The sequence below is a fragment of the Oncorhynchus kisutch genome, linkage group LG6, assembly GCF_002021735.2.
Source record: "Oncorhynchus kisutch isolate 150728-3 linkage group LG6, Okis_V2, whole genome shotgun sequence".
NCBI lineage: Eukaryota > Metazoa > Chordata > Actinopteri > Salmoniformes > Salmonidae > Oncorhynchus > Oncorhynchus kisutch.
Window position 1 is genome coordinate 37,617,828 of NC_034179.2, and position 17,031 is coordinate 37,634,858.

Consider the following 17,031-nt stretch of genomic DNA (forward strand, 5'->3'; position numbering starts at 1 on the left):
AGGCATTCATGTACTCTTCGCTTCTTAGACAACATTAGATAACATAATGTCTGTCTGAGCGAGTGGGATTATACATTTAATATGTTTAGGAGAACAGACTGGTTTGGTCTGCATTCCGATGGTACGCTATGTCTTATGATCTTAAATACATGTATGATTACATGCATAAAATGACGGGGTTGAACAAGTGTGCATTTCCCTCTCTACTAGTTGGCTTGCATGCAGTGCCATGGGATTGTGTTCATGTTAAATGTGTCTGGTGTTTCTCGTTACCCAATAGCCCCTACTTTTCAACAAGTTATTCTGCCACTTATATGCCAAATAACTTTAAGAGCCAGGGATTTTCAACAGGAGTAATTGTGGCTGGCCAAAACAGCCTCTGATTCTATGGTAACTTAGACAGGCCTTATTATTTCCTGCAAATGAAACAGAATGGAAATTTCCCAGCTTATCATTGAAGCAAACATTCTTGTAAAATTACATGCAAATAGTCTGGAAAAATGGTAGCTTTTATAACAGCTAAATGTATCATTATACACTGTTTAGCTATTTTACACTGGGTTTAGCAAAAGTTCAAAATACAAATGCAAGTTTATATTATGTATTTTATGTAAATAACCTTTATCAGCATAACAATGTGGAACAGAGTGTGAATAAGGGAAACACTATATATGAAAATATAACACTACATTCAGGCCAAGGCAAATAAATAATTTTGCCAATAGTATACTGTTTAGCAGTAAACAATACTTGCTTTAATAATCACTGTGATTACATTATTTTTATTGGTGATTTTAAAATATTTCTATCTGAAATCCAGCAATATTCAAGTTCTTAAATGTGTTAAAGTTTTGCATGAGTTACTTGACATGTGTTTCTTTGTTCTGTAATAAACAAAAACATCAAAGTTGTGATTAAATTATTTAAGTAGACGTAAGGCTATTTTTCTACCTACAAGACTGACAAAAGGTGTTGTGAATGAATTTTAAAGAACAAATATGGAAAGTTTCCAATCGAAAGTAGAATAGTATATACAGCACAACATGAAAACTATAGATTTCAGCAGATTGCTTGTATTCCCATTTCAGATCTACAGGGGCGCTGTTCTCCCAAATTCAAGTTCAAATTCAAGCACACATTGCTGAGACCGCTGAAGTATTGATAAAACATTCAGCCATGCAGTCAAACAATTAAAATGTTTTCACAATGCAAACTATACATCTTAGTCACTACATTTACTAAATAAAGTCCATGTAAAGAATTTATAATAAAAAATAATTTACAATAAAATAGTTCTAACCACCTTTCACAGTGTTATTCTTAAAAACACTTCAATAAATAAGATAATATTTACATGAAATAGAACTAACGGTTTACAACACCAAAACTATTAACGTGATTAGTGTAAAACGAAATATTATAGAATGATAATCTTAATCCAACAATTAATAAACGCATTTGAGCAATGATAAACAAGTAGCACACAGAAATTAGGCTACAGAAAGAAGAGCGGAAATAATAGGCTACATGTAAAACAAGAGTAGGCTATACTACATTTCTCATGCATAGCCTAATCTAATGGATAGTAGCCTATATGAAATAGCAATATTGGCAATCACATGTCGAAAAGCGAATTAAAATCAGTCCAAAACACACACTCGACAACAAATCTTTCATCATTGTTCACGATCTACATGGAAAATCCATCCCATGTTTTAGCTGTTAAAGAAATTGCCAACTCCCGTTCAATAATTCTATTCTGTGGCCCTATTCAATATCACAGGTTCATGTTCAATAACTCCATTCCACGCCCATGTTCAATAAGCGATGTCCCTGTTCAATTGCTCCGCTCCGTGTTTTGCGCGCGCTCCCCCTCCTTTCTACTGAACTCCAGCCCCTCGCTCTCTCTGTATCAGCCTCTCACTCCGTCTCAATATGTCTCAAGATGGCGGCCAATGCGGGATCGATGTTTCAATATTGGAAGCGCTTTGATTTACAGCAGCTGCAGGTCAGCCTTTTTCCTTAAAGTTTCTCTGCTTTCTTGAAGCCTTATGCGTGGCAAACCGTTGTCGAGTTGTGGCTTCGCTCTTGAGCCCCTCTTTGCCGGTGTTTGTGGCCGCTTTTGGAGCTCTCTTCTCCCATTGATTAAAGCGGCTCTCTCGTTGATCGGAAATTGATCCTCTTTGTTCAATTCCCATCGATCAGACATCATGGCCGCGGGGAAGCGGTCACTATGGCAATTCCGGGAGCAAAGGCGATTCCACTCTCATGGAAGACTATTCTAGTTAAAAACTGGAAACTTAATACCTTTTGAGAGGATGTATTTGATGTTCTTGATGCGTTTTGTTTGAATAATTTGGTTAAAGAAAATAAGTGCATTGGTTGTCTCGAGCTCTCGTGGGTGGCGCTGTGGTGCTGAAACGAGATGGGTGCAGAAGAGTTAGGTGACTTATGTTATCTGTTTTACACTGGGAAATATTGCGTTTGAATAAGAAATATACAAAATGTTGTGACAGCATACATTTCATAATAGATGTTTGTAGTTATTATTTTCGAGAAAAGCTTATCGCGAAGCATCGTGCTCTTTTTTTTTTTTAGGGAAGTGTTTTGCCTGCATCTAGGCAACTCGGTAGCTATTTTAATAACAAAAACAGTTTGCTGATGTCTAGTTTGTGTCGTGGTTGTGTTAATCTGTAGAAAAAAATGTGTTTTGATATACAGGCCAGCGAAAGTGTGATTTTTACTCTTTATGCGTAGCCATGGGCTGTAAGACAAGGATATTCTTACCAAAGTTCAAGTTTGCGTTATTTCAATCTGTAATAGTTTACCATGAACTAAATAACCAAGTTGCATGTTTTATTTCGTTTGAATTGTGCGCTCAATAGATTTTAAATGCATTATGAGTGCTCGAGACACTTTTGCTTCCATAAAATGTCTATCTGCTTTATAATTTATAGTTCTGTATGAGCATATACTGCAGTTTAAATTGAGCACGTATAGGCCTACCCAAATTTGATACATCGCTTATTTCTTTTGGATTTCAACAGGTTAAAGTTATCTAAGACTGAAATTTGAATTGACTGTTGACTAATCGACAGCAGCAACTTGGGAGTGTCATTTTTGCATATTAGTCAAACGTGATTGGTTAATCAATAGGCCTATAGAATGAAGGTGTTATTGAATAGTCCCAATGAATGTGATTCGCTTTCATGAGGGTTACACTCATTGTGAAGGCTATTTGTTACATTTAAACAAACTACTACCAATCGCAACATACGTATTTATGTAGCCTATATAGTCTAGGTAATCCTTTAAAATCAATATTTGGTTACTTTTTCTCTTTGGCTTTTATTCTGATTGGTAAATTTCAATGAACCTAGTTGCCTACTAAAAGCCTATTCAACTCCGATTTCGTGGAAGTGTCGTTTTTGCATGTATTTTACAGCCTACAAATGTAGGCTAATGATTCTCAAATTAAAAGGGGGTGTAATATCGATTCTGGTGGCCTAGGCTACTATCAAAGGAATGTTTGAAATGTACACGTCACTGAGTCTCACGGGTTTTTGCACATCATGTCAGGAGGGGGAATGAGACAATGCGTGCCCTTTTCAATTGACAATATTTCCATCCCAAGATTAGAATTAAGTCTATTTAAAAGGTGCCGAAAATATTTTGTTATTTATCCGTATGACGTTTATTTTCGACCATTGTTTTCCATGCTACGGAGTGTATGCCATGGTCTTCTGCGGCCAGGGAACAGGTTGATCTCAATCACAGTGATGTGTTTTCTCAGCTATTTTGTCCCGTGCGACATGTACCATTCCCTCTTGAAATCATTGTATTTTTGAAAAGACAATGTGGGTGTATTTGACGGTGTATTTGACGGCAGGCTCCTACTGTTCTTTCCCTATCTGAATTTGTTCACTCTATTTTGCGTTCAACTGGTTCAGGGATTTTCTGGAGGAATGTAACCTAGGCTCTCGATCTGAAATATGTTTTTTTTTGTAGAAGGAAAATAGCCTTACGGTTTTATGACTGATTTATGATTCTCACGCGAGGTGTGCTTTTGGCGCCACGAATATAATGCCTCATATTGTACCCACTGTAGCCAACCCCCGATAATTGAGAGTTGCACATAGGCTCTTATGTCTTTATTTAAATAGTTAAAGCGTTCTGCTTCACATTCTGTCTAGCAATAAAGTCAACATTGATTACATTTAATTTTGAAATGGTCATTAAGTTCATATGACTTTATGGCCACAGTTATCTACACTGAACAAAAAATATAAACAACATGAGTGAACATTTCTCCTTTGCCAAGATAATCCATCCACCTGACAGGTGTGGCATATCAAGAAGCTGATTAAACAGCATGTTCATTACACAGGTGCACCTTGTGCAGGGGACAATAAGGCTCCCAAGTGGCGCAGCAGTTTAAGGCACTGCGTCACTACAGACCCTGGTTTTTGGTCAGTGTAAATCAAATGGAATTTGTAATAGGTCTACCTTATTTAAGCAATAAGGCCGGTGGGGGTGGTCAATATATGGCCATTATACCATGGCTGGTATACCGTGCTGCTCTTATGCAGTGTGGAGTGCCTGGATACAGCCCTTAGCCGTGGTGTATTGGCAATATACCCCAAATCCCGAGGTGCCTTATTGTTATCATAAACTGGTTACCAATGTAATTAGAGCAGTAAAAATAAATGTTTTATTTTACCTATGGTATATGGTCTGATATACCACAGCTATTACCAATCAGCACTCAGGGCTTGAACAGCCCAGCTTCTAATTGCATTTGTAAACGGGGTGTTTTGAGCCCTGAATGCTGATTGGCTGACAGCTGTGGTATATCAGACCGTATAACAAAACATGTATTTTTAATGCTCTAATTATGTTGGCAACCAGTTTTATAATAGCAATATGGCACCTCGGGGGTTTGTGGTATATTGCCAATATACCACTGCTAAGGGCTGTATCCAGGCACTCTGCGTTGCGTCGTGCTAAAGAACAGCCCTTAGCCATGGTATATTTGCCATATACCACACCCCCCCCGGGCCTTATTGCTTAAATAAGGTAGGCCTATTACAAATTCCATTTGCTTTAAATTGAACAAAAATATTAATGCTACATGCAACAATTTCATAGATTTTACTGAGATACATTTCATGAGGAAATACATTCATTAAGCCCTAATCTATAGATTTCACATGACTGGGAATACAGTTATGCATTTGTTGATCGAAGATCCCTTACGAAAAAATGGGCCTCAGGATCTCATCACAGTATTTTTGTGCTTTCAAATTGCAATCGATAAAATGCAATTGTGTTCATTGTCCGTAGCTTATGCCTACCCATACCATAACCCCACCACCACGGGGCACTCTGTTCACAACAGCAAACCACTCGCCCACACAACGCCATACATGTGGTCTGCGGTTGTGAGGCTGGTTGAACGTACTGCCAAATTCTCTAAAATTAATTTGCAGGCGGCTTATAGTAGAGAACTTAACATTGCATTCTCTGGGAACAGCCGTGGACATTCCTGCAGTCAGCATACCAATTACACGTTCCCTAAACTTGAGGCACCTGTGGCCTTATTGCTTAATTATACCAATGGCATTGTTGAATATTCGTTTCTGATTGGCTTGAAGGGCATTCTAGAGCGTGCATTATTTCCTTATAATGCACGGTATATTTGCACAGTAGAATTCAATGGCTATAGTGTTGTTTTGTCTCTAGTCGTGATGTGTGTTTTATCCTATATTTATATGTTATTTATTTAAAAATGTATATAATTTAATCCCAGCCCCTGTCCCCGCAGGAGGTCTTTTGCCTTCTGGTAGGCCGTCATTGTAAATAGGAATTTGTTCTTAACTGACTTGCCTAGTTATTTAAAAATATATATAGTTCATTATTACATGTTATATGTTTGAGCTGCATTTGAAAGCAAAAGTCTAATTGAAAACACTATTGGCATTGTTGAATTAGATTTTCTTATTAGCAAGGTAGGACTGATGGTTTGGTTAGCTGAACTAGCAAGTCTGTTTGTTTGTTTATAGCAACTACTGTCGCTATCTAGCAAACTTGCAATCCACTTCAGTGGATGTTGTACACATTTCTACCTGCAAATGAACACATATCTAGGGGTAAATGTGCTAAATTATACCCATGGTCTAAACGGGATAGTTACCTCGGGGGTCAATTCGTTCTCTGGAAAATAATGCAACTTTGTGGAAGGGTAGTTCCACTCTGCTAGCTCGTCATTCATTATTTTCCAGATCGCATAGCCCTTCATTAATTATCTCTTACTAATTGGAACGTCAAAACCAGTTAAATACGATTCTGAAATGACACATCTTAAGAAATGTATTCTCAAGTACAGTTATAATTTGTCTCTATAGTTTATATCTTAAGTAATACATTCAGTTAGATATATCTTGCATTATTTAGGTTAATTTAGTTAAAATCTCATACTGAATATTTTGTGGGTTATTTTTTATGTTTAGAAAGAGTGAACCATTAATCTAGTCAGAAACCTTAACTACTATTATCAATCATTCTAAACAAAATGCTTCTTCATCTTTTATTTAACCTTTATTTATCTAGGCAAGTCAGTTAAGAACAAATTCTTATTTACAATGACGGTCTACCCCGGTTAAACCCGGGCTGGGCCAATTGTGCAGCGCCCTATTTATTTGATTTTTTACATTTTATTTAACCTTTATTTAACCAGGTAAGCTACTGCGACCTGGCCAAGATAAAGCATAGCAGTTCGACACGTGCAACAACAACACAGAGTTACACATGGAATGAACAAAACATACAGTCAATAATACAGTAGAAAAAAATAAAACAAAGGCTATATACAGTGAGTGCAAATTAGGTCAAATATGGGAGTTACGGCAATAAATAGTCCATGGTGACGAAGTAATTACAATATGGCAATTAAACATTGGAATGGTAGATGTGCAAAAGATGAATGTGCAAGTAGAGCTACTGTGGTGCAAAAGGAGCAAAATAAATAAATACAGTGTGGGGATGAGGTAGATAGATGGGCTGTATACAGATGGGCTATGAACAGGTGCAGTGATCTGTGAGCTGCTCTGACAGCTGGTTCTTAAAGCTAGTGAGGGAGATGGGAATCTCCAGCTTCAGTGATTTTTGCAGTTAATTCCAGTCAGTGGCAGCAGAGAACTGGAAGGAAAGGCGACCAAAGGAGGAATTGGCTTTGGGTGTGACCAGTGAGATATACCTGCTGGAGCGTGTGCTACAAGTGGGTGCTGCCAGGGTGACCAGCGAGCTGAGATAGGGCGGGGCTTTACCTAGCAGAGACTTGTAGATAACCTGTAGCCAGTGGGTTTGGCGACGAGTATGAAGCGAGGGCCAGCCAACGAGAGCGTATAGGTTGCAGTGGTGAGTAGTGTATGGGGCTTTGGTGGCAAAACGGATTGCACTGTGATAGACTACATCCAGTTTGCTGAGTAGAGTGTTGGAGGCTATTTTATAGATGACATCGCCAAAGTCAAGGATCTGTAGGATGGTACATTTTACGAGGGTACGTTTGGCAGCATGAGTGAAGGAAGCTTTGTTGCGAAATAGGAAGCCGATTCTAGATTTAATTTTTGATTGGAGATGCTTAATGTGAGTCTGGAAGGAGAGTTTACAGTCTAGTCAGACACCTAGGTAGTTGTAGTTATCCACGTATTCTATGTCGGAGCCGTCCTGAGTAGTGATGCTGGATGGGCGGGCTGGTGCGGGCAATGATCGGTTGAATAGCATGCATTTAGTTTTATTTGCGTTTAAGAGCAGTTGGAGGCCACGGAAGGAGAGTTGTATGGCATTGAAGCTCATCTGGAGGTTAGTTAACACAGTGTCCAAAGAAGGGCCAGAAGTATACAGAATGGCGTCGTCTGCGTAGAGGTGGATCAGAGAATCACCAGCAGCAAGAGCGACGTCATTGATGTATACAGAGAAGAGAGTCGGCCCGAGAATTGAACCCTGTGGCACCCCCATAGACTGCCAGAGGTCCGGACAACAGGCCCTCCGATTTGACACACCAAGCTCTATGGGACTCCCAATCACGGCCAGATGTGATACAGTCTGGATTCGAACCAGGGACTCTAGTGATGCCTCTTGCACTGAGATGCAGTGTCTTAGACTGCTGCGCCACTCAGAACTGCTGTGCTTCCCAGAACATAAGACATGTTAACTACACATGTCTACCAATGGTATCCATTTAATGAGTGTGCATTGACTCTTGACAGCCATACATAATTCTTGCATAAAGTATGCGTCATGTAGGGTTATGTTAAGAGCCCAGCAATAATCATGTTAAGACCCATCCAATGATATTAGTCAAGACAGCTGCTCAGCAGAGAGGAGCGAGGCGATGGCCTGTCTGTGGGATCCAGACCCGACCACAGGGTGGACTCAAGATTTCACCTCTATTATTGATGACAACTTATTTAATTTGCTGCAGTATTGCCACCGGTGAGTCTTTCTGACAGGGTATGCTCAGGCTTGTCAGGCACTGCGGTATGGCCTTTTCATCACCAGCGGCCACAGCCTCTTTTAATTGGACTCTCAGAATAAGGAGTTGCTAGTGATACCACATGTACATTTTACAAGTAATAAACCAGTATATTGTTTCTGTTTTTATGGCCTTCTCAAATTGGTGCATTCCAAATGGGAAAGACATTAAGCTTCAAGACAAACCTTAAATGGCTCGGCAGAAATAGGATTTCTGTCTCTGAGCCGCTATCCCAAACAAGGCAACTGCTGCTTTCCACTCAGTGATCACCTGGGAAGCACATCAGATAATGTAAATCCAAGATGTTGTAGTAGACCCAATGGTGATACCACCAGACATTCTAAAGCAGTTTATTTCCAACTGGAATGTATAAGCTTATGTCTACAGCTTGTCAGTGTTACAGGCATTGAATGAGTTACAAGGATCAAGATGAATGTTTCTTCACAAGCTGTACGGGTACGTTCATGCAATCCTGTCTGAAAGACCACCTACATCAATCAGCGTTTTCCAAACTAGGGATCGCAACCCCATGTGGGGTCGGCTGATTTGAAAATGGGGTCGTGAGGAAAAAGTTTAAAATAAAATAAAAAAACACTGCTTAGTTTATAGAACCTGGGTCAGTAACCTCCGGTAGCCGCTAGATGCTGTGGTGATAAACAGAGCGGTTTCTGTTTTCTTCCTACAAATGTGACTTTTGAACAGTTTAAGCTACAAAATATTATGACCTCATCACCATCACTGAAAGATAAGACTCAGGAACATGTATGTGTCTTCTGTTTCCCTTTGAATGCCATCAGGCCACACATGACCAGTTATAACACTAAATCAGAATGGGGGGGGAAAGAACATCGATGTTCTTTTCTACACATAATATCATACGTATTTGACTGATCTTCTGAACTTCCCAATGCCTTTGTGATGCATTTGTCACTTTAAATCATCCTTCAGATTGAAATACTGTCAAAAGTACTGTCAGACTGATTTGTAATAGACTGTCATAAAAATAAAGTAAACATTGGCCGTTGATTACATAACTCTTTTGACATGCCGGGGCAACTTTTTTTTAAATCAAAAAGGGGTCGTGGATCCAAAAAGTTTGGGAACTCCTGACCTACATATTAGGACTGGGAATTGCAAGGGACCCCCCTTGCAGCTACAAACTGCATAGATTTTGGGGGACTCAATGCTCAAACTCAGTCAAAGTGGAACTAATCCATCGACAAATGCTACTCCCACTTCAGTATTATTATATCCTTATGTCCTGGATATTTGTCTAAGGTCATTCAACAAATGAACAGGGAGACTACAGTTTATGCACACTACAAATAGTGCATGTGCAAAGATCAGAGTTGTGGGCTAAAGAATTTGAAGGAAATTAACACACACAACCCCTACAAGCCTGTCTCTCAGGTGTGGTGACTTTCAATATTTCCCCGCTCATCTCAGACAGACAGCCCACGGGAGCTTGCCCTTTGAAGCTTGGAATAAAAGGGTTTTCTTGTCAGGCATTTTTTGGGACATGCTCCTACGCTGCTTACAGTAGGCAGCTCAGTGTGAAACTTTGAAATGGCACCATTACAGGGCTGCCTTTTGAAGTTGAAAGGACGCCCACAGTTTCCTATTCAGGCCCTTGCTCTCCTGATTAAGTTTGATTTGGCTGTTTACATTCTTTGTGGGCCAAAAGCTGCCCCTGTCCCCCATGTGCCAATCCCATTTCTCATGTGAGCCCTCAGACAGGGCCTCCTCAGAAAGCCTGCTCTCCTCTCCGTGTCCGATTGTCAGTTTGTTCTTCATTAGCCACTTTGTTCACAATCCTCCCCATGAATGAACAAATGGTGTTTATCTAATCTATATTATTATTTTCCATGGCTTTTATCTGCCGAATGTCGCAAATCTGTTTTTGATATAGTGTTTTATTGAAATGATCCATCTGAGGCGTGTGTCGTAAAATCTGTAATTATAGCATGTTTAATGTTTTACAGTTTTTCCACTGAACATTGCTTTTAACTTAAATTTCTGATGTGGAAAATGTAAACATTTTCAGGTTATTATTTTCCCAGTATTAATTCAGGTTTTAAACTATTAACACCTTTAAGGCAGACTAACATCTTTATGTGAATTAGCTTTATTATGTATATTGGGCCTACATTAAATTATAGTGAGAGCATTGTTGGAGTGTCTGGTTTGCAGTAGCTAGCTAAGTGTTTGTTACCGTACAGAGACGTTTGGTTTACTTGAGAGAAGAAGCTTGTCTGGTACAGTTCTCTTGCCCTTAGACCAGCCTCTGAGCTCATTTTTCCACCTCTCCACATAGACTTCCATTCCCATATAGGTTCTCAGCCATTTCAAAGGGTCCCGTGGCGTTGGGCGGCCCCTCAGCATACCACCTGTGTTGATTCCATGTGGTTGGAAGGTGTCCAACTGTAGGTGAGATGCTGTGTTTTGAGGTATTCGGGCCTGTGTGTGGTCCTGCATTTTACACGTCAACATATGGAGATTAGTGAAGGAAGCAATGTCGCCCATGACCGCGCCATGGAGATTTGAGCTCCCCTGCGCCCTAAACTTGTGCTGGCCTGACGTTGGCTGTAAACATATCAGTTTGATATTTACGATGTGGCAGACACAGGCTGGCTTTGGCTCCCCTGTGTTATTTTTAACCCTCTGTTGCCACAGAATTGCCAATTACATGGGTGCGTCTTGAGATATGCACCACTGCCAATAATTTGATGGAATAATTATTTTCTCTGTGCTCTTCAACATAGACTAGAGTATTGACCTAGGTCTTGATTTAAAGATGCCTTGAAGCCACACAAGAAAGATCCATTCTTAAATATTATGTTCAAGTTTCTATGAAGTTGTTTAATCTAAGTCAAAGTGAGAGCTGTATGCTCTCTGGTCCCTTAGGTCACATGTTTGTACAGCAGGATTTTAGATACACAGGCACCTGAGTATGAATCATCCATGCTGAAACAGGCAAATTCCTGACTAGCTCTGCCACATGTCAGTGAAAAAGCAGGAGCCTGCACTCAGGACTAAATTTAGAAAACTCCTTAATGTAGAAATTAAAGGAGAACTGTGCCTCAGCGCTCTGCTACCCCTCAACCCCCCCCCCCCCCCCCCCCCCCCCCCACCACATACTCCCGTCCCCTGTCGATTCCCCTGTCAGATCCACACCACTTCAAACCCCAACAAGCTTGTAAACAAGGCACAAAACAAGACAGACATTTGCATGTCCCCATCCAAATTTAGCCCGTCTTTGACTTTCCTTTTTTTTTGCCCTGGGAGTTCATAATTGCAAAGGAATACTTTATAGTTATACGTTTCCACATAGCATTTGGGACCTGCAGTATTTTTTTGACCAAATTCTTTCCGAGGCAACCAGGTTCTGTCCCGATCAGTCTCAGTGTGAGCAGTGCTGAGTGCTCACAGCTGGAACTCCTTGTCTCCCTGCACAGTTAAATGCTGTAAGACATACTCGGCGTAACTTATGTTCAGTATCTTTTTATCTCTCTTTTGTGGAAGAAGACTAGTCAGACATGCCTGTAAAAGCTCAGAAGAAATCCCATCGTTTGTGGCCATATTTATGATGCAGTGTAAATCATTTAAAAAATAATGTTCTTGAAATATGGAACACAACTGGATTAACAAATCAATTGAAATGTACCCCTTGCCTGGTAATATTGTCTTGTTCTGTAGCGAGCTGTGTTCAGCTGTCAGTGGTTTATCTCCACTGTCTGACAAATAGGTCCAGACCAATGATTTATGCACTAAATGACTGTCAGGGGATGCTGTTTTTAAGCCACTGCGCCTTGATCATGGCACTACCCCACCATAGTAAAAGATATATTGGAAGCTATAGAAATGCATTTATTAATGTCTACATTTTGATTTTGCCATGTTTATTCTATTACATACATCTTAATGCATACCCTTAAATGGAATTGTGAGATATACCTAAAAAATGTAGAATATAAAAATATATAAACATTTTTCTGAAGTATAATTTTTTCAAAGTACTGTTACTTTCCTCACAACAAAAAATACTACATTTACAATCTACATTTGTCCTCAAAACATTTAGCAGACACTCTTATCCAGGGTTGATATACATTTTACATTTTTAGTAATTTAGCAGACACACTTATCACGTCACGCGTTGAATGCGGAACGATGGAGAGCTCAGTTTGTTGTTTTGAAAGTCTCTGAAAAAGTGTTGAATACGTTTGGTTACTAGCTACCTTTTTTTGAATTTGGATCGCGCGACGCAGTTAGACTCAGTTGCTGGTAATGCTATATCTCCAGGGATCCTGCTAAAAAAGTCTGCTTGGCGTAGCAGCTAGCCCAGCTGCTAACTAGCTATCAAGCTAGCAACGTTTCCTTGACAGCTTGAACCCAGTCCGTGAAGCGTTTAGCCCTTGAGGTGGAGCAAGCCCACAGGTCTGGTAAACATGTAACCAGCCTAGGTGACAGACCCAAGCCGATAGTGGTGAAGTTCCTGAGGTTTTACCTTTTCACGTGTGCGTTACGCAACATGACAGTTAACCCGTGCTGCCCTCAAACCAAGGCACACTGCCTGCTAATTATCTATAGGCTATGTTTCAACTGGTCAATTTCAAATTATTTTCTAAGAAGTTTTATTTTCTATCAACAGTTTGAATTGAGGTGAGTTCTGCCTCCTCATTAATTCACATAAGAAGTATCCCATTTCACTATTGCGGACAATTTATGTTTGAGACTTTAGTGAGCCCGACAAACTTTGCACTTCTCTAGTCTTGGCACATTTTCTGACTGGCCCCCGCATTGTCTTTGTTCTTTTCCTTAGAAATAGTAACTTTGGACATGTATGCGTTCCTATCAAAGTAAGTGCCTTATTTTATGTATATCATGTTGTCGTTTCGACTAGCATACCGTATGGAGCATCATGTATTTACTGTTTTATTCACATGTTTTCAAGTTCTGGTGACAAATCATGCATTCCGATTCTTGCGTAGATTGTAATGGACACACATGATGTGTGTAAAATACTTTTTTGAAAGCTGTACTGATTATGATGAGCTAATGCTAAGCTATTTTCCAGCTGTTTGTGGTGCCATCTTTGTTGATGTCATACAATGCATTCTGGTTGTCACATAAGCACCTATCAGACCAAAGATGTTATAATAAGGGATAGTTCACTCGACTGACTTATGGCGCTTTCAAGACAACTGGGAACTCTGAAAAGTCTGAGGTCAAATCATGACGTCAGTGATCTTCAGGTCGGAAGGTTGGCGCTCTAGAAAGAGGCCAGATTCCTAGTTAGATGACAGTTCAAAACAATTTTCCCCAGAACGGAGCTCGGTTTCCCCCCTCCAGAGTTCCCAGTTGTCTTGAACGCATTGAAGTGGAAGTCGGAGATTTCCGATTTCCCAGTTGTTTGGAACACGGCATCTGATTTTAAATATGGGTTACCAGCTCAGACCCCCGTTTGCGTATTAACTTCTCCTTACCTTGTCCCCCATTTATTGATAAATTCCCTATCATAGTAATATTTCCTTCATCATAGCCCCCCACGATATCTTTACCGATTTCTACCCCCCATGGACTAGGCTATGCAGTAGGCTTGTATTTGGGGTGAATATCTGTGAGGTGATAACATTTTATTTGCTTTGTATTTAGTCAAAAATGGTAAACGACTTGTCAAGTCACGTGCTCCGGTTCTTGTATACACTGTAAAAAGTACATAGTTTGGCCACTTTTCAGCCTACTACAAATCTTCTAAGTTAATATTTTTCAGACAATGGGCCCAGGCATCGTTTTTATTTTATTTATTTATTTTGTTGAATTTGACCCATTTTTCTCCCCGATTTCGTGGTATCCAAATGTTATTAGCTACTATCTTGTCTCATCGCTACAACTCCCGTACGACGGAGGTTGAAAGTCATGCGTCCTCCAATACACAACCCAACCAAGCCGCACTGCTTCTTAACACAGCGCGCATCCAACCCGGAAGCCAGACGCACCAATGTGTCGGAGGAAACACTGTGCACCTGGCAACCTTGGTTAGCGTGCACTGCGCCCAGCCCGCCACAGGAGTCGCTGATGCGCGATGAGACATGGATATCCCCACCGGCCAAACCCTCACTAACCCGGACGACGCTAGGCCAATTGTGCGTCTCCCCACGGACCTCCCGGTCGCGGCCGGTTACGACAGAGCCTGGGCGTGAACCCAGTGTCTCTGGTGGCACAGCTGGTGCTGACTGCAGCGCCCTTAACCACTGTGCCACCCGGGAGGCCTGGGCCCAGGCATCTTTGACCTTGAGTTTGTTTATTTGCGTCTTATAGCGAATGACATTCTGAGATTAGGGAGGTTTCTCTTGTCAAACATTAAAAAACCATGGCTACCATCATAAAAATGTAGCTGCTGTTAGCTTTGCTGACATGCATCTCTTTTCTAAACAATATTACATTTCTCCCTTGTGCTCACCTGAATGTGGTACATTGTAAACAGGTCTGGCTAGTAGGTCGCTAACTTATGTTTTTTTTTCACCGAAACCTGTTATTTAGACTGGTTTATGGAATGAGTTTAGCTGTGGCTGTGTTCTGTGTGATGTTTGGATGATGATGATGTGTGTATCATTTATTGAGGAATAAAGTTGTAAAGACCAATATTTTCCAGCAGTACAAAATATTGTTTCGATGCTTTTCGGACAATAAATCAAGTCAAACTTTATTTGTCACATGCGCCGAATAAGTGTAAGTGTAAACCTTACTGTGAAATGCTTACTTACAAGCCCTTAACCAACAGTGCAGTTCAAGAAAGAGTTAAGAAAATATTTACCAAATAAACTAAAGTAAAAATAATAAAATAACAGGTTTTATTATAAAGGGGGTACCGGTACCGAGTCAATGTGTGGAGGTACAGGTTAGTCGAGGTAATTTGTACATGTAGCTAGGGTGTGAAGTGACTATGCATAGATTAATAAACAGCGAGTAGCAGCAATGCTGTTTGTTGCGTCATACGTTCTGTTGATACTGTTCCAATCACATATTTGTGACGGTACGCTGCAGGGACCAGTCAACAATGATCAAATATGTGTGATCGTACACGTCGAAGGGTTGAGGACAAGATGGCTGTTCTGCAGAGAGCCAAGAACTTGAGAGGAACCAACATTTTCCTCAACAAGGACATCTCTGAAGCTGTGCAATCTGCCAGAGAGCATAGGAACAATGCTTACATCTGCTACGACAGGCTCATTGTCCACCCTCCTTCCCAAAAGCCTGGGAGGAATGAGAGAGACGAGCTTCAGGGTCAGTAGCTTCAGCCCAACATTACACACTTACGCTTGTATTTTGTCTCCATATTATAAGCTACGCGGAAAGTGCTAAGAATAGCCCATATTAGTATATGTAGCAGGTTATTGATTTCATTAACCTTATTTCTAACATCGGAAGGGATTCATATATTGGCCATCTCTGAAACTCACTTAGATAATTATTTTGATACAGCAGTGGTAATACACGGATATAACTGCAGAAAAGACAGGAATGTTTATGGGGGAGGTTTTTGCTGTATATGTTCAGAGCCATATTCCTGTAAAGCTTAGATATCATGTCTTCACTAATGCTGCAGAGCTTTGCTCCAAAGCATTATCAGATTCCATTGGCTGTAGTGACCATAACATTGTGGTAATAACAACAAGTAAAGCCAGTGCGCCAAAGGTTGGTCCTAAAGTCATTCATATATTATTTTGTTGAAGATGTAAAATGTTAGTCTGTGTAGGAAGTGAATCCAGATGCAGCACTGGAAGTATTTGTAAAATGTATTCATTCCAATTCTTTACAAGAATGCACCTGTTAAGAAACGGTGAACAGTTTGAGCCCCCTGGGTTAATGATGAATTTAAAAATGTAATGGTTCAAATACATTTTGCAAAAGAGGCAAACAAGTCCGACTGATCAGCTGATTGATTGACATACTTTAAATTGAGAAATGTTGTGACTAAATTTAAGAAAAATAAATTAGGTTACCAAACAAAGATAAAATACATAAACACAGTGGGAAAAATACTTTGGAGTACCTTTATTTGTTTATTTGTAATTTTTATTTTATTTAACTAGGCAAGTTAAGAACAAATTCTTATTTACAATGATGGCCAACCAAAAGGCAAAAGGCCTCCTGAGGGGACAGGGGTTGGGATTAAAAAATAAATTAAGTGATATCATGGACAGAACTCAATTCATTATCATTAATTGAAGTTGATGGGTCATTTATAACACAACCTTTCGATATTGCCAATCATTTCATGACTATTTCATTTCTTTTTCATTGGAAAAAGTCAGTGAAATGACATTAAACAATGAACCATTTTATTTTTGTATAAAATATCTAATAATGAAAGAGAAGGATTGCACTTTTGAATTGGGTCAAGTTAGTGTGGGAGAGGTGGAAAAACTATTGTTATCCATCAATAGTGACAAGCCACCAGGTACAGGGCCTTGGAGGTATTCACACCCCTCAAC

The 17,031-nt window shown here is 40.0% G+C and overlaps 1 protein-coding gene across 4 annotated transcripts in view; it reads left to right on the top strand.

Moving 5' to 3' along the window:
• The first annotated feature begins 1,869 nt into the window (after nt 1-1,869).
• The window catches only part of LOC109892789 (homeobox protein cut-like 1), a 263,867-nt gene continuing 248,705 nt past the window's right edge, over nt 1,870-17,031 (top strand). For all 4 annotated transcript variants that reach the window (XM_031826693.1, XM_031826696.1, XM_031826695.1 and 1 more), the window contains exon 1: nt 1,870-2,008. In XM_031826693.1, coding sequence (XP_031682553.1) covers nt 1,946-2,008 — 63 coding nt within the window. In that variant the 5' untranslated portion in view covers nt 1,870-1,945. The remainder of the gene's footprint in view (nt 2,009-17,031) is intronic.